At 36.6% G+C, this 21,202-nt stretch overlaps 1 protein-coding gene across 3 annotated transcripts in view; it reads left to right on the forward strand.

Moving 5' to 3' along the window:
- Positions 1–21,202, forward strand: part of LOC128016971 (disintegrin and metalloproteinase domain-containing protein 10) — an 82,993-nt gene that overhangs the window by 52,449 nt on the left and 9,342 nt on the right. Inside the window, exons 5-12 of one of the 3 annotated variants that reach the window (XM_052601986.1) lie at positions 3,970–4,070; positions 4,404–4,562; positions 4,653–4,745; positions 5,155–5,338; positions 7,457–7,510; positions 16,195–16,358; positions 16,992–17,175; positions 20,430–20,580. In XM_052601986.1, the coding sequence (XP_052457946.1) occupies positions 3,970–4,070; positions 4,404–4,562; positions 4,653–4,745; positions 5,155–5,338; positions 7,457–7,510; positions 16,195–16,358; positions 16,992–17,175; positions 20,430–20,580 (1,090 nt within the window). The remainder of the gene's footprint in view (positions 1–3,969; positions 4,071–4,403; positions 4,563–4,652; positions 4,746–5,154; positions 5,339–7,456; positions 7,511–16,194; positions 16,359–16,991; positions 17,176–20,429; positions 20,581–21,202) is intronic. The other 2 variants (XM_052601988.1, XM_052601987.1) reach the window with 2 other exon arrangements.

The following is a 21,202-nucleotide window of genomic DNA, read 5'->3' on the forward strand; positions in this document are numbered from 1 at the left end:
CTGAGGGGCACCAGTGTTGGTGGAGCGGCTGTTTGACATGAATTTCCCCAGTTTCACTAACTGTTGCCTATCTGTCAGAAAGCTGGTGATCCACTGACAGATAGAGCTAGGATCAGAGAGCTGGGTCAGACTGGTCTGGAGGGCTGTTGGGATGATGGTATTGAAAGCCAAACTAAAGTCCACAAACAGGATCCTCACATAAGTCCCTGTTTTATTCAATGATGAAGATATTTAAAAAATAATAATAATCTGTTGTTGTTTTTTTCCATACAATCAAAGTCCGTGGGTCCAGTGTGCAATAATGTTTGGACATTGGCTTTCAGAATATCTTCTTTCATGTTCCACAGAAGAAAGTGCATCATAGAGGGTTAGAACAATCTGAAGGTGAGAAAATTATGATATTTGAACTGTCCCTTTAAGAGAATACATTACAAAACTGGACAAGCAACAAGGAAACTGATTCTAATGTTAACAGCATGTACTAGTGCAAAAGGAAATGAAGTGTCTTTTCCTCACACCTATGTCATTCTAGTACTTTGAAGTGATGAAGTGCTCAGTATCGCTATCAGTTGTGGGAGGAACACGATAACTAACTCTAGCTCACAGACATATGCTGTTTACATGCTGAGTTGGTGCATATACAATAAGTTAGAGAGTTTATCATCATTAAATAGAGCTGATGTGTGTTCATTGCAAGACTGGATGCGGTCAAATGGGGACCGTGAGTTTCTATCTATGGGAAGGAAAAAGAAAGATTTAATTGTGGCTGACAGTGGTCTATTGAAGCACAAGTACAGAAGCAGCTGGAGAGGGGACTGAACTCTGGATCACTCATTGGCTCATGCCAGGCTCATAATGTTTCATGTGGGTATGTTACAAATGAAACACACACTTTAAGGAAAACCTCACTGAACCTTTAAATGCTAAAATCAAAAATTTTGAAGAATGTAATTGACCATATTTAGAATTGGTTTCAGTCAACTTCTCTTAAAAAGAAATGCCTATAATTAATTATTCTTTCATTGGGCTGCTGTTCTTAATATCTAACTTAAGGGAATTAATATTAACTAGAATAATTAAATGCTCCAGCAGAGCTTTAGTCCTGAAGCCGCTGTAAACCAAGATCACAAATATATCCCTTTGAGAAATCATCAAATTCATAATTTCATCTACACGCATTCACTACTGTGAACACATCTACTGTACTGTATTGATGCAGATTAATGGATAACTAATATGAAGTTTTTTCAGGAAGTCTTTGTTTTCCTGTAGGAGACATTTTCCTGTTCAACATCCTTTTGGTCCTGGGAAAAATACCTTTCAACAAAGATTTTAGAGTTCAATTTAGGTCTTCTTACTAACCTGGCATTTGCCTCCGGTAATTTCCCTCGGTCCCATGATGCTTTCTCACACCTGGTTGTTCCAGGACCCGCACCTTGTGGAAGTCAGTCAGCGTACGTTTTTAATGGATCATCTGGCATTATTGCATATTTTGATAAGCTCAGTCATCACAATATGGGTTGTTAATACTGAAACCCTGCACTTCCCACTTGAGACAACCTCTCACAACCACAGCTTGTGTTTCTGAGTAGCTGTTTGTAGTTTTATTTATGTGGTGTTGTTGTTTTGCTATTCATTACTTAGTGTTTCAGGGCATGAATAACTTCAAATAATCCACATTTTTTATTTTATTGCAAGAGTAAAAACAAATCTGGGATTTTAGTTTAAAGCTAATTCTTCCATTTAGATTACTTTGACAAGTCAGAGACTTTTCTCATCTCAGAAGACAGATTTCAGTACTTTCCTCGAGGCACTTGGGATTAACTTTCAGACTTGTTTCCTCTAGACAGATGTCTCTCTTGTTCTGCCCAGCATAGATTTGCATTTGAATAGGGCCGTATTCAGTGAGGGACAAGAAAAACCTCACAGAGAAGAAATTGAGTCGTTGTGATCAGAGATCAGCGTGACAGTCTTTCCTTAACTACCACCATGACCTTCAGCCACATACATATTCTCTTCTCCTCCATGCCCTCACATGACAGAGCACATTTTGATGACTCATTGTCTGTACATGCTAACATCATTCCACAACAGTCAGTTCTTGCTTGAAGTAAACAAGAGATGTTCATGGGTGAGCTTCAGTGTCTTCACACTTCCTTGTACACCTTTTTCGTCCTGTGAATCATCCAGTGACGGACGGGCTAATGCAGCAGTTCCACTCTACCAGATGCATATTCGTGATGTCACGAAGCCATGCACATGATGCCGAACTGTATAGATTATTAAGAGAGTAACTTGTGTGGGCTTCTCAGTGTCTGTGTTAGGTTACTGTTTTCTGTGGAGTTCTCTTAGACACTGAGTGAACTTTCAGAGTTCTGCCAAATTACCAAATTTGAAGGCAGTGAATTATTATTATTATTATTATTATTATTATTATTATTATTTATTTTTATTTATTTTTTTTTGCTGTACTGACAAAATTTTACATTTTGATGTGAGTATTATAAAATATCCTCGGAGCTTGAAATAGCGTGCCTGACATAATGGCTCAGAATTTGGATTTGTGCAAGGTTGAGTCCAGAGGTGATCAACATAATAACATATCATAATGTCAATTCAGCATCAATAATTCCTTTTTACAGTGATTGGAATGTTAAAAGATGATAAAAGAATTGGATTTTATTAATGGGGCGCCATTAATAACAACAGAAAAAAATCGAAACGCATAGAAGCATGCAGAAAAGCCAATAAAGTGTTATTTATTTTTATTGTAAAAAACAGACAGACAGACATATACCACTAAAAATATACAGTACAATATCTAGAGTAGACTCTTGATAATACATTAATTTTCTATTCTGCTGATGTTTGGTTATTGCAAGAAGTGAAAGCAGGGTCCAGAATAAAATCTGCATAAATATTGCATAAATATTTTGGTAGCGCTTTTTTACAGTCCTGTTCCACATGTACATAATATGTACTTATTATAGTAATTACAATAACTATATAATAACTAGGTACTAACCCTGAACCTACCCCTAAACCTAACCCTACCCCATGTAGTTACCTTGTGTTACCAGAACTTTCCTAGATAAATACACTGTAAGTACAGTATAAGTACATGTTAGTACATGTACTGTAAAATAAAGTGCACCAATATTTTTATATTATATTCCTCTTAAGATATATTTTGTGTACTTTTTTTTGTACTTTTATTCAACAAGGATGCAATAACAATGGTGGGGAGGGGGGGGGTGATTTCTGGATCATGTGACAATTAGGACTGGCGTAATCTCTGATTTAAAGCTTTGACATCACAAGAAAACATTACATTTTACATAAAATATATTAAAAATAGAAGAGTTTTTAATTGTATTTCACAAATTAAAGTTGTTACTGTATTTTTTGGACCAACTCCAAACTTTTAAACAGTATTTTGAATGGTGTTTTATCCATTAAATATACAAGTTGTGAGTGTGAGTGGAAGTACAGAACCTTTTCTTTGTTCAGTCATCAAATGTAGCCGTCAAGTAGTGATTGGTCAGCAGTAGCAATAATGAAAGAACCTGTCAGTGCTGTGTTAAATTCTGTAAATAGTAAGCAGTGCAGTTAATATAATAGATTTTATACTCTGCAGCCACAAAAAGGCTGAGAAGTCAAATATCAATAACGCTTTGTGCAGTTCCCATTACAGTTACAGGAATAGGTGAACTTGGTAACTGCTGCGTTTGCAGTTTTCCCTTAGGTCTAATGTGTGATAGTGCTCTTTGCAGTTTCCCCACTGTAAAGCTTCATATTATTATGTCTAATACTGAAGTTTAAAATAAATAGAAAATGTAAATAAAATGGCATAAATGAATGAAGTTGAGTTGAGTACAATTGCAGCGGGTCACCTGATTAGAGACTTCACATGTTAACAGTATGGTTCATGCTTTGGTATTCAAGAACCTCTTAATTTTACCTACCCAGATTATCCTCATAAATATGGAGCAGAAGGTGGCTGTGCAGATCACTCTGTTTTTGAGAGGATGAAGAAATACCAGATATCTGCAGTGAAGAAGCCCACCCAGGTCAGCACCAACAACCCTGATATCACCAACTAGCATCATGATCCTGATCTCACAATACAAACAAACATGGAAACCGGGCCACACACAGATATTTGGAACATTTCCTGTTTCCGGTGGTTCTGAATTTCAGATTTTAATTTGATACCTTGCCTAAATACATCCATAATTCATCAGATATAAATTAGATATAGATTCTAAATTATGAGAAATGAATTTTTTTTTTTTTATAAATAATTATAAATTATTTTATCTATTTGCCCAAACATAAATGTTTTTATTCTTAGACTCTTCACTTAATTTTTTTTTATGCATCCTGCTGATTTTTTTCTGCAGCAGCCGAACCACGCGATTGACGAAGAGATGGCTGATGGACCGGTGATTCTGAGGAAACGTCGTGCAGCACAGGCAGAGAAAAATACCTGTCAGCTCTTCATCCAGACAGATCATCTCTTTTACAAATACTATGGCAGCAGGGATGCTGTGATCGCACAGGTACACCTGAAGCACAGGTGACTCAGTGGTATATGGTACCTGCAGCTTTTTACATTGTACATTTATATGGTTGTTCTTTTGGGTTTGCAGATTTCCAGTCATGTGAAGGCCATTGACTCCATCTATCAAAACACAGATTTTAAGGGCATCCGCAATATTGGCTTCATGGTGAAGAGAATCAAGGTGAGTGTGTTCTCTCTTTCTTCTGTCTACTTTTTAATTATATGCATGTCATTCCCTAGTGAAATATGGATTAAGTGTAATTTGTAGTTACTGATGCTAATGTAAATATGTCTGGAATATAAACAGGATATTCTTCTTCAATGTGATTTGCTGGTTAGAATACAAGTTCCATCAGAGGGGTTACAGATCTCAGCCAGGATTGACCAAATATAAATAAAAGCATGTCAGACCTGTACTGCAGCTCTTTTGAAGACTTGTATAATTCACTTTTTGGTCCCAGGCTACTCCTCTAAAACAATTTTAATCTTTTTTTTTTTTTTTTGCTGCTTAACGGGGCGTTCACACAGAACATGAACATAGACTGCAGTCTGTTGTATTAAACTGATGTTTTTTTGCATTTTTATTTCAGATCAACACTACCGATGATGCGAAGCTTGATTCTAACCCTTTTCGATTACCCAACATTGGTGTGGAGAAATTTCTTGAACTCAACTCTGAGCAGAATCACAATGACTTCTGCCTAGCCTATGTCTTCACAGATAGAGACTTTGATGATGGTGTCCTGGGTCTGGCCTGGGTCGGGAGTCCTACAGGTACGATCAGAGATGCCTTACAAAGTCTCCACAGATTTGGCTCTTCAGAGGTCTTATGTGTGTGCAAGTGACCTAAATTAGTGTATGCTAATCTGAAATGATTGCAGCATGCATGCCAGGAGGTGAGGCAGTGCTAGAGACCTGCTATTCAGATGTTTTGTTCATGAGTATTATCACTGAGAGTTGAATGTGGGACTGGTCGTGTCATCTCCATTAACCTCAATCAGTGTTTGGAATGACGCCGTTTAAAAGAAAGGCATTAGGTAACGACGTTATTTTTTCAGTAACGGGGTAATCTAATTAATTACTTTTCCCGTCGTTATAACGCCGTTAACATTACTGGGCGATAAATGCGGTGCGTTACTATGCATTAATTTAATAAACTGTAATCCGAATGCACCCCTGGCTCACACAGCTAGTGAGGAGGTGGGTTAATAACGAAATCAGCGATTATGATTGGCTAAGGCAGAGTCATGTGTTTCATGGTAGCTAATCAGAGCCAGTGTTTTTACGCACATGCCAGCACACGCGCCAGCGGCGCCTCACACACACGCAACAGCTAAACAGATTCGCAGCAGCAGCAGAGATGGCGAGTCAGGAGCAATCCGATGAAAAATTGGCATTTCCAAGGTGGAGATATAAGCACTACTTAAAATTAATTGTGGTCAAAGGCAAGAACGTGCATGTAATGTGTATATTATGTCCAGGAGCGAAGATTTTGTCGACATCCGTTGTAAGCAACTCTAATTTAATGAAGCATCTCACAACGACACACGCATCTACAAACCTAGTGGCCAAAAAACACTTTTCTAACAAAGATAATACTTGAAGTGGAGGATAAAACTCTTGCTGTCTGTTGACGTGCAATACATATCGAAAGTTATGTACGAACACCTGTCTATTCTACTCATTTCAACTGACTTGTTAAAACTGCTCAAAAAATACAAATTCTTTGACATATAGCAACTTTTTATTTTTTAAACAGTAACGCAAATAGTTACTTTCCCTGGTAACGAGTTACTTCTACTAAAGAGCAATTCAGTTACTAACTCAGTTACTTTTTGGAACAAGTAGTGAGTAACTATAACCAATTACTTTTTTAAAGTAACGTTCCTAACAGTGACCTCTATACACAGTCTGACAAGACCTCACACTATTTGTGTGCACATGTAGTATGTTATACTTTGAGGCCGTAACTGTTCTTTGAAGTTAGCTAAATATATTCTTTGCAGGAATTTGCATTTGGAAAATAAATGTAATTAATATTTGTTATTATTAATTAGGAACTCATTTTTAATAATATTAATAATACATTTATTTGTAATAAACATGAAAATAAATACTGAAAATAATTTGTAAAAATGCTAAATATGTTAATTTAGTGACTAGGTTTAGGGTAAGTCTGAATTAATTATATTTAACTTATTAACAGTGAAGTGTATGAAATGTCCTTATTTAGATAGATGTGTTTAAATGGCATTGATTATATCATGTTCTTCGTTTTCTGTGAGATTTTTGTTTTTATTTTTTTACTTTAAGTCGTTTTCTAAACTGCATTGGTCTCAAGGTACAGAGAATTTAGGACAGTTCTGCATTAAAACTTTGCACACTGAATAGGCCCATAGAACTGAGTACAATTTGCCTTTCAGCTCTGCTTGATAAACACCCTGTTAGGAGGGTTTTGTTGCAAAGTCCTGGCAACCCTGCTCCCTTAAAAGAAGAGTGTGGAGCTTCAAGAGCTCATGCTCGCGGGCAGACTGGTGTTACAGTGACTGTTACTGAACACTTTGCTAACCACATTCCGATTCACAATCATTCTGGTAGCATGTGAAGGCAGAATTAGTGAGAACAGACAGAGACAATGGTAGCTTTAGCAACATTAGCCTTACAGAGAGCCAAAGCTCTTTTGGGAAACAAAATATGACGCGTGATGCTTACTTTGTCTGGACGTTTGAGCACGATGCGTTTGTATCAATCCCTCTTCCAAAAGCAATCTTTGCACAACTCCAGCACTCACTGGCCCTCGTTTGTGAGGCAGTCTAGTATAAAATGTTAGTACAAAGTAGAGGGCTTTTCAGCAGAATCACGATGACTACTGCCTAGCCTGTGTCTTCACAGATGAAAACTCTGATGATGGAGTCCTGGGTCGGACTCGAGTCGGGGCTCCTACAGGTACGATCAGAACTGCCATGAAAAGTCTCCACAGTCTTGTCTCTTGAGAGGTTTTATGTTTGTGCAAGTGACCTAAATTAGTGTCTACTAATTAGGGTTGTGCGAGGTTGAAAAAAAAATACCTATCGCAATTTGTTTGATCAGTTTAGAAATTTTGATTTTAATCAATTTTGACACACACATACATGCTTTAGAGTCATAAATGAATTCAGTATTTATGACTCAGTAAATCCAGGTTTTTTTTTTTCTTTTTTGCCTTGCATTGGTCATAGAGCTAATTTTAGTGGTGCTTAAGGTGTTGAAAAATATTTGTTATACATTATACAGGTTCACACGTACTCCGTTTGCAGTGCGTATACAGTATGTGTATACACACACTCTGCGGTACAGAACCAGCAGTGAGAGCGCAATATTGTAACGCGAAAGCACATTAAAATAATGCGCGAGCACAAATCTCTCTGCTCGTATGCAGATTTCCTTTGCTCTGTCACAATACCAGATGTGCTTGCTCAGATACACGCTGCTCTCACCCGGAGAGAGTGATCGCACTTAAAACGTGCCTCTCATCTAGCTCAAACTGTGTTCTGTGCACTCAGAACTCTTTCTATGCTCATGTGCTAGATATGAATTATTTTAGCACCTTTCTATTTCTAACCTTTTCTGTTCACATCTTTCACATCTTTTATCAAGTGCAGTGTGAACGCTGTGATCCGTTAACATGGGCTCGGAAAAAAATATGCACCACAGACAGAGTGTGTGAACCTGGACTTACGTAGGCATATGCCCAGTCTGTTCTGTTCTCGCGCTCCGTTGAGGCGCGCTGCATTCTGATTGGATCAGATAGCATACTGCGGGAGGACGGGGCCATGAAAAATTGTGCTATAAAGTGATTTAGAAATTGTGCACGCTCAAATCGTGATTTTATAATGATTTTGATTAATCGCACAACCCTACTACTAATCTGAAATGATTGCAGCATGCATGTCAGGAGGTGAGGCAGTGCTGGAGACCTGCTATTCAGATGTTTTGTTCATGAGTATTAACACTAACGCTTGAATGTGGGACTGGTCATGTCGTCTTCATTAACCTCAATACACAGTCTAACAAGACCTCACACTGTTTGTGTGTGCATGTACTATGCTATACTTTGAGGCCGTAACTGTTCCTTGAAGTTAGCTAAATGTATTCTTTGCAGGAATTTGTATTTGGAAAATAAATGTAATTAATAAATATGTATTATTATTAATTAGGAATATTTTTTATTATAGTAATAATACATTTATTTGTAACAAACAAACATGTAAATACATACTGAAAATAAATTGTAAAAATGCTAAATATGTTAATTTAGGACTAGGTTTTGGGTAAGTCTGTATTAATTATATTTAACTTATTAACATAATAGAAGTCTATTCGAGTTTATTTTTATTTGTATAGTGCTTTTTACGATACAAATCATTACAAAGCAACTTTACAGAAAATTATGTTTCAACAATATTTAGTAGTTGCTTATAAGTAGTGACTGTCAGTTTGTGTGCATATGACAGGATTTTTCAGAAAAATCAATACGAGACATAGTCAGCCAGACGTTGAACATTATTAACAGCAATTATTATATGATGCAATTATACTTGCAGCAATATTTGTTAGTTCTGTTTGTTGATTCAGGGTTAGCTTTATCTGGGGCCATCTGAGGGGTCAGCATCATCTCTTCTCAGGTGTTCTGGATCCAGACTGGAGCTTTTGTATATGTGTATATTAGTTTAACCCAAGCTAAAGAATAAGAATGTGAAAATTCTTGAAATCTCTACCTCCTTTAGTGGACTTTGCTATCCTATCCTAGCGTTTTGAGACCTTAGGGAGCGTGATGGATTGTAACGGGTTATGAGGCTAGTTATGTACACAGTAGCTAAACCATTTAGGGCCTTATAGGTAAGTAATATTAATTTGTAACTGATACGGAACTTAATAGATAGCCAGTGCAGAGACTGTAAAATTGGGGTAATATTATCATATTTTCTTGACCTGGTAAGGACTCTAGCAGCTGCATTTTGGACTACCTGTAGCTTGTTTATTGAAGATGCAGGACAACCACCTAGAAGTGTGTTACAGTAGTCCAGTCTAGAGGTCATGAATGCATGAAATAGCTTTTCTGCATCAGAAACCGGTAACATGTTTCGTAGCTTGGCAATGTTTCTAAGAAGGAAGAATGCAGTTTTTGTAACATGGGAAATATGGTTTTCAAAAGACAAGTTGCTGTCTAATATAACACCCCAATTTTTGATTGTAGAGGATGTAACAGTACGTCTGTCTAGTTGCAAATTGTAATCTACAAGATTCTGTGTACTGTTTTTTTGGTCCAATAATTAATATCCCTCTCTTATCTAAATTTAATAGGAGAAAATTATTGGTCATCCAATCTTTTCCATTTTTAACACACTCTGTGAGCTTAGATAATTTAGAAGTTTCATCTGGTCTCCTTGAGATATATAGCTGAGTATCATCAGCTTAAAAGTGGAACCAAATCCCGTATTTTCTAGTAATATTACCAAGGGGCAAGATGTATATTCAAAATAGAAGGGGACCTAGGACGGATCCTTGTGGCACTACATATTTTACTGTTGATAAATGAGATGACTCCCCATTTAAATAAACAAAATGGTAGCGATCAGACATGTAGGATCTAAACCATCTTAAAGCCTGCCCTTGAATACCTGTATAGTTTTGTAATCTGTCTATGAGTATGTCATGATCTATGGTGTCTAACACAGCACTAAGATAAAGTAAAACTAGCAATGAGATGCAGCCTTGATCTGCTCTGCCAGAAGCAGGTCATTTGTAAGTTTAACAAAGTGCAGTTTCTGTGCTATGGTGGGGCCTGAAACCTGACTGAAATTCTCCATACAAAATTTTTTTTGCAGGAAGGAGCTCAATTGAGCAGACACAAGTTTTTTCAAAAGACATAGATGGAAGATTTGAAATAGGCCTATAATTTGCCAGTTCACTAGGATCTAGTTTTGGTTTCTTAATAAGAGGCTTAATAACCGCTAGCTTAAATTGTTTTGGGACGTGACCTAAAGATAACATTGAGTTAATAATATTGAGAAGCGGTTCTTCGGCTACAGGTAACAACTCTTTCAGTAATTAAGTGGGTACAGGATCTAATAAACATGTTGTTGGTTTAGATACAGTGATGCGTTTATTTAGCTCTTCCTGTCCTATAGTTGTGAAGCACTGCAGTTTATCTTTGAGTGCGATGGATGAAACTGAAGTATTAGACGCTGTAGAATCTACATTCGCCATTATATTTCTAATGTTATCTATTTTATCAGTGAAGAAATTCATGAAGTCATTACTATTTAACATTGGTGGAATATTTGAATCAGGTGGCGTCCGGTTATTTGATAATTTAGCCACTTAAAACCTAAAAATAAAAACCTTGGATTGTTTTGGTTATTTTCAATGAGTTTGTGGATATGCTCAGCCCTGGCAGCTTTTAGAGCCTGTCTATAGCTGGACATACTGTTGTTTTTTTTCACGCAATTCTAAAAACTTCCAAGTTAGTTTTTCTCCATTTGCGTTCAAGACTACGAGTTTCTTTCTTGAGATGAGTATTACTGTTACTGTATACCATGGCACAGTACGTTTTTCTCCAACCTTTTACAATTTGATGGGGGCAACAGCTTTGTATTAGAGAAAATAGTGCCCATGTAGCCAGTCATTTCATTTAGTTCATGTGTATTTTTGGGTACAAATAGCAGTTGAGAAAGAGCAGGCATTTTATTTGCAAATCCGTCTTTGTTGGCTGGAACAATAGTTCTTCCCAGACGGTAACGCTGAGCCATATAGTTAATATTAGTAATACGCAGCATGCAGGATACAAGGAAATGTTCTGTAACATCATCCCTTTGAGGTACAATATCTATATCGATTCCATGTGATATAATTAAATCTGGTGTATGATTGAAACAATGATTGGGCCCAGTGACATTTTGCTTGACTCAAAAAGAGTTTATTAGGTCAGTAAACACGAGTCCTAATGCATCATTTGTATTATCAACGTGAATATTAAAATCTCCCATGATTAACGCTTTATCACCTGTAACCAGAAGGTCTGAGAGGAAATTCTTTTAAGAATTCTGTATATGGCCCTAGTGGTCTATAAGAAGTAGCCAGAGCAAGAGACACAATAAATCTCTTTTGCATATCTGACAGTGTAACATTAAGCAGAAGTATTTTGAATGAGTTAAACCTGTATCCTGATTTCTGGGTAACATTGAGAATATCGCTATATATTGTTGCAACACCTCCGCCACGACCAGTCTGACGGGGCTCATGCTTATAACAGTAGTTTGGTGGAGTAGACTTTAAAAATGTTTTTTGTTCATTTACTTTACATTTTTCTGGTTTAATCACGATAAGATTTTCTCTATATCCTATATTAAATTTATATTTTGACCTCACTATTCTGGGAACAGACACAGTCTTAATAGATTGGACAGCACAAGTACTTCTATCATTTGAGCGTGTAGAACAAAAATCATCATAATAGTTATTTGAGAATTTGCTTACTAGTCATATAGAGCGACGTGTCCTAGAGATGTTGTCAGAGAGGAGCTCTGTTCCGACTCTGCTGGGGTGCAGGCCATCAGCGCGAAACAGCCTAGGATGCTCCCAGAAATGATTCCAATTATTAACAAATAGCTGTGGATGCACCCAGGGTCCGTGGTGTCCCAGCGCCGAAGTGAAGGACATCTGGGAAGATCGCATTCTGGGTGCATCGGGCCGGTGCAGAGAAACACATGGAGTAAACGTTGCGGGACTGTTAGCAGTGTGCTGTATACTTACCCCGGACTTGTGAGCATCAGCCCGGGAGGTCTCCAGCAAGGCTCTCTATCAGCTGGGCCTGCCTCACCTCCAGGTTGCGAATCTGCTTCTCCATGGTCTCCAGCTCGAGCTGCGGTGAATGCAGCTCGAACGTGTCCTCACCTGCAATCAAAGGTAGACATACATCTGCCATTAAAGCAAGTAGTGAGTAAAGCAATGGTAATTTGTGTGAATAGAGTATTAGCAATGCAAGCGTGATTAACAGCAACCATGCTGCCGATGCTAATGGGCTATAAGCAAATAGCGGACCTGGGAGATCAAAATAAAACTAGTGAAAACGAGGCGCTCTGATTGTTTTTGTTGTAGAATATGACAGAGGATATATTCACACATTATAGAAATGGAAATGGTGTCTAAAATTGATTTTTAAGATAAAAAATAATCGATATAGTGACTGAGCTCAAACGCAGTACAAACGGCAAAAAGAGTCTATGAAATGTCCTTATTTATTTATTTTTTCCAGAAGCAATCTTTGCACGACTCCAGCACTGAATTGACCCTCGTTTGTGAGGCAGTCCAGTGTAAAATGTTAGCATAAAGTGTATATATATATATATATATATATATATATATATATATATATATATATATATATATATATTAGTGCTGTCAAAATTAGCGCGTTAACGCATTCGATTAATTTGAAATATTTAACGCGTTAAAATAAAATAACGCAATTAACGCGGTTGCAGTTTTTTTTATTTCCAGTTGTGGCCTATGTGTGTTCAACGTGCAAAGAAATATGGATAAGACCAAGGAAGGACTTTTAGACGGAAAGTTTCAGTATAAAACTCTGCCGGATTACTCTTCAGTCTGCCACAAGAAACATTATGACTGTATGACTGTAACAGTGCGTAAATCAGACCTTTCTGTAACGCTAACGTTAATAAGCTTAAACGAAAATAAAGAAATAATTGTGTAGCGGAGTATTTTTTGTACACAGTGCCGCGAACTGTCAATCACTCCTGTACGCGTGCATCACTGTCCTCCTCAGCTGCAGCAACTTGCGCTCTCTCTCTTCATCAAGCTTTAAAACAAAAAGGGGACAAAAAGATCATATTGTCTTTGTGCATAGGCTATAGATTAATTAGATAAATGAATATCTAAATTTGTGCCTTGCCGTCTACGATATTTTTTTAGAACTTAGAAAAAAGATGCTGCAGCCAATGAACAGCCAGCGGGGGCTGCAGGACGACTCAACCTCCGCAGACAGTTTTTAATGTTTATCAGACAATGAATACTCAAGATTTTGCTTTAGTATAACTCACAACGAGTTTCACACCTTCTCCGGCCACGTGGAGTTGTTGACACTTAACAGTGGGAAAAGCGACACATGCGCTATTCACTTGTATTATTTAAGGGTGAATGGGTAATGTAGTTTCTGCTCTGGGTGGGATGAATTAGGAAGCTTGCATTGTGAAGGGCGCTCTGAAAATCGGCAGTGCAGGTAAAAGATTAAAACCTCTATTAAAACAGATGTCCAAATGAGCGTACCGGTACGCTACAAGCACGTTCTGGGCGCACGGAGAGGTGGCGGTACGCTCAAGAGCTATATTTGGAAGTGGCGGTACTGAGTACCTGTGCATACTGGCCCACTTAAAGCACTGGCAATGACTATACTTTGGAATTTTTTTGCAGTCCACTTAGAATTCAACATGGAAATCATTTTTGTTTTTTATTGGCATTGATTGTTTTGAAATTCAAATGGTACTTACATGCCTGTGTTTTTATTTCTGTAATAAATATGGCTTTCAAGTCAACAGTTAATTTGGAGGATATTGATGGTTTATTGCAGGTATGTTGTTTACATGAGAAAATCTGTGTTACAAGTTAAACAAAAATTCCAATAAATAATCATATTTTGAATTTAAATAGTTTCTTTGTCTTGAGTTTACATTAATTATTTACATTTTACATTTACATATCCAAAAAGTTTCAGTCTTTTAATTGCGATTAATCGCGATTAATTTTAAAAAATTGTGCGATTAATTAGTTAATTTTTTTTAATCGATTGACAGCACTAATATATATATATATATATATATATATATATATATATATATATATATATATATATATATATATATATATATATATATATTTTTTTTTTTTTTTTTTTTTTTTTTTTCAGGACATTTCCTTCGAAAAAGAAAGTTAACCACGTGTCCAAAGCAGTCTATGGAGACTCCTATGTTCATTGGTGCATCCCAACACACGACACTTTTTTTTTTAATGGCTCTTTGGTGCTGACATTGTACCTCCAGCAGATACAGCAAGAGAACAGTAATGGTGGACTGCAGCTTCTCATTTAGGGCTGTGTATATGCTAATATGGCAGAGAGTGTCACAAATGGGTGGGACTTTCACCAACTATTTCATCATAGTCTGGAACTGCTTGTGTGGAGAAACTGTTTAGGATTTTTTGGAGTGAGTGAGTGGATTTGTACCATTATAGGCTGGTTGTTTTCACACACTGTGGCCACACCATGTTCAAACACCTTATAAAAGTTATTTTTGCATTCTATGGCACCTTTAAAAGTTAGATTCTTTTCATCACTTTTAGTGCATGTTTGTTTCTATTAATGTATTTATGTTGCTGGCAAGGTTAGTATATTCACCTCACCTCTTTGGTATATTCAGACTCTGAGATCACTTTGGGGATTTCAGTTCATATTTCTGCCTGCTGCCCAGACACTCACTAACACGGAGATGCATAGTTTGTTGCAGTTTCTCCATTATTTAAGCTTTTATTAAAGTTTTGTTTATTTTTTTTGTAATGATTTTTCTATATAAATAATAAGTAATATCTATACAATGAATTTGAATAATCCTTAAACTACTGCTGCTTCGGGCTCATTCTGGCTAGTCACAAGGGACAGCAGCAATTGCTGAATGAATAAACTAATCTGCCTACATGTTTGTGTTTGTATGCATGATGCATGTGTGTTTGGCAGGGAACATAACAGAAAATTAATTCAAACATGCTTACAATTATATACTAATAAGTGATGTGCTTGTAGTGTATTTTATAGTTTGTTCAGCAGTTTGATTTCTGATTGGATGCTAAGGCTCTCTTATTGTGCAGATGTAATAATCTGTGAGAAAACAGCTGAATTACAACATGCCTCTGTTTCATTTCAAGCTTTTTTCCATTCAAAACAATAGCTTGAGATGACAAATTTCAAACTCTAAATTATTGTAATAATGTTTCTTAAGAGATGTGTTGCCCACCTGGCTTGAGTTATTTTTCCAGTACACTTCATTTGTTTTCTTTATTCTAATTTGAGCAGAAGGTGACTTTTAAACATCTGAGTCATAGCTACTGTGAGATCACTTCATTTCTAAATTTCTCAGTGTTAACTAATGAATCCAGTTTAGACACCAGTGTCACCAAACAAATATTTCACACTCCAAATCTTCCATTAGTTAAACAAAGAGATCATCTTGGCTTAACCCCAAATCATTGGTTGAGCCAGTGTTGCTGTGCCAGCATGGTTGGGATGAAAGGGACAAAGTATTTATACTATTTGGACAATTATAGCTGGCTCTGCAAATTAAATTGTGTTAGAAGTAAAGAAAAATAAAAAGAAGAAAAAGTCAAAGTTCACTTGAATGTCCTGTAGAAATGTTTATGAGTTGAGCAAAAGAATGTATTCAAAGTTGTTTTTGTTGTAATTGCTCTTTTAATTCCTTTATGATTTCGCCACTTAAGAATGGTGAGGATAATATTACCATCATACGGAGATTTGTTAGATTTTGGATATATTTATTGTTTATTTTCTGCTTGTCTGGTTTCAGGCAGCTCTGGTGGAATCTGTGAAAAGTATAGACAGTACACCGATAAGAAGATGAAGTCTCTGAACACTGGCATCATCACAGTGCAAAACTATGCTTCACACGTTCCCCCTAAAGTCTCCCACATCACCTTCGCTCATGAGGTCGGACATAACTTCGGCTCTCCGGTGAGTTCTTCTCACTGAATCATGTGTAGCATCCTTGACAGATTAGCAGTAGGCAATATACACCTCAGCTGAATGCTTTATGAACAAATTAATCTATCTAGTCTTTTAGAATAACCTGACGTCTAATTTTTGCTATCTGCTCTCAGTATGGTCAAGCTGAACATCAACTTAACTTGCCCAGACTTCTTAAGCCAGTTTAGGAACAACAAACTAGCTTTATTCTGAACTGATGGGTTTTTCAACATGAATATAATATTAGTCTGTGTACATGAGGAATATTAAAATGAAAAAAATTGCCTGAGCAGAGAAAATTGAGAAGGATGACACTCCTACTCATTTCAAGAAGGATTCTGAGATTTTTAATGACACAGAGAACCAGAACCTTATTAAAAAAAAAAAAAAAAAATCATTATTTTGTATCCAGTCCCCATAATTGTAATGGTTCATTACCTGTACAGATTGCAGGGAGAGCACCCCCTTCTGGCCTTAGTAACACCTCCAAAAAAAAATTAATTCTGGTACTGACCAGGTTTCCAGCCTTTTCTTAGCTTCAGGCAAACGCTGCAGGGCAGTAGTTGCTGGGATATTAAATATTTTGAGTGTGTCTGTATGTCTTCTTTCTCTGTCTTCCAGCATGATTCAGGAAGTGAATGCACTCCGGGAGAGTCTAAGACTCAGGACCAGAAAGAAAAAGGCAACTACATCATGTATGCCAGAGCCACATCAGGAGACAAGTTCAACAACAACAAGTTCTCCATATGCAGCATTCGCAACATCAGCCAAGTGCTGGAAAATAAAAGATCCCTCTGCTTTGTTGGTGAGATTTTAACCTAACAAATATATATATGCAAATTTAAACACACACACACACACACACACACACACAAACACACATATATATATACTGGTTTAGTGATATCAATAAAAATATATATACTTATAATATCTGAACGGTATCAATACTAATTTCTCTAAGTATCGATACACCGATACTAGCCGAGCTGTCACGTTCACTTCTCTTCAAAGGCGCTTTGACAAATACCACACGTGACCGCGATGCCTGTCTCTTCTCATTCACGCTCTTTAAACGCAGGGCTCTGAACAGGTTCAAGGAACGAAAACGAAAATCGGAAATTAGCGACAGGAACAGAACCAGAAACAGAAACGGAATAAAATTTTATACTTCCAAACATAATCGAAAAATTGAAATGGCCATTAACCGGTAAATAACATTATTTTATCCTTCCATTTAATATTTAAAATTTGCTGTCAACCAATCACGAGGCCCTTTTTTTTCTCGGCGTTGGGGCATGTCCATTCGACACTCGAGCACCATCATGCTTAGTCTTTCCTGCCCAACTGAGGACCGCGGTTCTCTTCTGATTATTCCCAACTTTGAGAAGCTCTGCTCGCCGATGGCATTGGACATCATCATGCACAGATAGATGCGCAACCCAATTTTGACATTTCGAAATGTCTGAGAAGATTTAACGATGACAAAAGCTTGTACAAGCTCTGCTGATTCATTCACAGTCACCGTTTTCTGAGTGCATGAATGCAGCAAACTGTATCAGCTAATTTTGACCAATTAAGAATCAGTTAAACTGATTAAAAAGTCATTTATTCAATTTTTCAGTAAATTATCAAAATATTTAAAAAGGTTTGCTGCATGGTTAATATACACTACGTTTATATATATATATATAAACTTTTTTAGAGAGAAAAAAAACATTAATTCATTCCGAAATAGACATAATGCAGACACAAAATGTTTACAAACATTACAAACTATAATAAACACTGTTAACAGGCTAAGGCTATTTTTTATAATCATTTGGCATTCAAAACATCGCGAATACTGAAACATTTGATTTTGTGTTGAATGAGACCCAACGTTGGTTTGAGTTTCGTTTTGGCATAAATTAATTAGTTTTGGTTTGTCGTTAATACGCTATAGCTTCTTATATTTTTAACTCCTGTTCTTTTCTAAATACTGTTAATTGAAATGATTTGTTGTGGAGTGAGGGGAAAATAGCCTAGCGGATCTTCTCTTATTTACCGTTAGCTGAACAATTTTCAGTTGCTGTATAAAGTAATACTTAGAATGAAATTTGGAGTGCGACTTTCGGACGCAAATACAGCGTTACTTATTATACAGTAACTATTATTCTATATTCTTTGCACTGTGACGTTACTGACTAGGGATGGTAATTTTGTTATTTTTCCTAACCAACAACCGTTTACCGACAAGATTATTTTAAATAATAATAACTGAAAGTACAAACGCTATATAATAAATAACATTTTAGCATCAAGATATGTCGGGAACATGGAAATATTGGGATTCCTGCTGAATGAGAGAGGTAGGCATCAGCTTCACCTTTAATTTGTTTTTGAATTGACATTTTTATAGCCTAAAACTTTAGAGGATTTGCTTTGGAGATAAACTAATAACTGTTTTTATAATGTTTGAAACATTTTACTTTAGACTAGTTACAGACATTTTAGCCTTCATTATTTCGGAAGTAAAAGGGCTGTTTTTTTGTTTTTTGGTTTTTTTTACACTCTCAAAACGCAATCTTATACAAGTGTATTTTTATTTTTATTTTTTATACAATGCAGCAAACATTTTTAAATATCTTAAAAATAAAACATTTTTAAAAATCTTAAAGTGTTGATAGATTTTTTTTAAGTATCTTACATTCGGCCAAAATCTAGAGAAGATGATGCTGTATTGGCTGTGACTGAGCGTTAGATCTCTATTTTTTTTTTTTTGAGTAAAGAAAACACTATACTTTATTATTATTTTATTATTATTATTATTATTATTATTATTATTATTATTATTAGACAAATTATAGGCAAATAATAACCATTTTTTCTTCCACCTGAACCGGTTTCAGAACGGTAATAATATCAGAGGAATGCAGAACAGAAACGTAAAAATATCGATTCTGCTCGGAGTGAACCGATTGAATTTTTTTTTCGTTTTCAAGCCCTGGTTAAACGGCAAAAGTGAATAGAAAGATGGCAAGTGCGGCACCGCAGCGACCAGCTTTGATTGATAAAGAACAAAGTAGTTCTCAATGGACATGCAGTGCACCTGTGTTTGACGTACCATGAGCTACAGTGTGAAGGCACACGACTCGCTGTCGCTTTCTCTCACATGTGCAAAGTGTGAAAGAGAGAGAGAGAGAGCGACCGAGCGAGTCTTACATACAACGATATTCTTTGTTGTATTTTACTGTTTGTTGTATTTTCTTGTTTTCCTGAAAAAAATAACAGAGTTCTTGGTAGTGGACAGAACTAATGCTCAAACGGCTCATTGACTGGTTCTCACCTCCTGAGCAAATCAGTTTGATCGAACGCAGACAACCTGATTAATATTCATGAATCCATTACTGTTCTTATTAGTAGAATTCGTATTATTATTATTATTATTATTATTATCATCATCATCATCTTATCAGTATTATTGTTAGTCCATTTTTCTTTTTTTACAGAAACACTGAATGATCAACAAAGCACCACCATCATTCCTAAATTCAGTTAAAATGTATATGCATTTATACATGGTTACCAAGGTTTATTTATAATTACTAAAGTTCTATCATTAAATAATACTTGATTATCCAGATATCATATTATAAAGCTTGACTGACTGATGTTAACTGTGTACTTTCAGATTTTAAATAGCTGTGCCATTTTAAAAACACAGACACACACACACACACACACATATATATGCAATGAATTTCTAAATTCAAAATATAGGTAAAATCCAGTACATTATGTGCAATTTTTTTAAATGTATTTTTGTATGTCATATGTTTGTGTTTAGTAGCATTTAAGGCTCTCGGGGTGGTAACCAGAAACGAACCGTGAGCTATCGCAGTGGTGGCCTCGAATGAGGCACTTAACCCCAGATTGCTCCAGGAATAACTGTCATTGTAATGAGCTCATTGCGCTGATCTGTAGGAATGTTTCATCAAAGTCTCAAAAAACTGATTCCACCAGCCCTTATCAGGCGGCAGACTTCTCTCTCTCTCAAACTGTTTTGTTCTTTTCCAGAATCTGGACAGCCCATTTGTGGTAATGGTTTGGTTGAGGCTAATGAACAGTGTGACTGTGGCTATAGCGATCAGTGCAAGGACAAATGCTGCCATAATGCCGATGAGCCAGGTGAACTGAAGTGTAAACTGAAGAAAGGCTCTGTATGCAGGTACATAAAGAGATCTGTAACAGTCTGTTTAATCCATGTTGTTATTGTTAATAAACTGAAAATAAATACACTACATCAGTGGTTTTCAACCTGTGGTCCGCGGCCCCCTAGTGGGCCGCGGTGGTATTGCAGGTGGGCCGCCAATTATTTTCTGTTCATTTCCAGTCCATTCTAGGGCTGTGCGATTAAAAGAAAACGTCCTAAAATCACGATTTGAGCGTGCGCATATGCCTAACTCCAGGTTCACACACTGTCTGTGATGCGCCTTTTTTCTGAGCCAATGTTGACGGATCAGAGCGTTCTCACTGCGGTAAAAGGCTAGAAATAAAAACGTGCGAAAATAATTCATGTCTAACACATGAGCATAGAGTGAATTTGTTAGTGAACAGGATGCAGTTTATTTGATAGGAGACACGTTTTAAGTGTGCACACTCTCTCCTCGTAAAGCAGCGTGTATCTGAGCAAGCACGACCGGTTTTGTGACAGAGCAAAGTAAATCTGCTGCGAACAGAGAGATTCGCACTCGTGCATTATTTTAATGTGCTTTCGCGTTATATTTATGCGCTCTCACTGCTGACCGCATACACATACTGTATACACACTGCAAACACCTGAGGCACCG

The sequence above is a fragment of the Carassius gibelio genome, chromosome A7, assembly GCF_023724105.1.
Source record: "Carassius gibelio isolate Cgi1373 ecotype wild population from Czech Republic chromosome A7, carGib1.2-hapl.c, whole genome shotgun sequence".
Lineage (NCBI taxonomy): Eukaryota > Metazoa > Chordata > Actinopteri > Cypriniformes > Cyprinidae > Carassius > Carassius gibelio.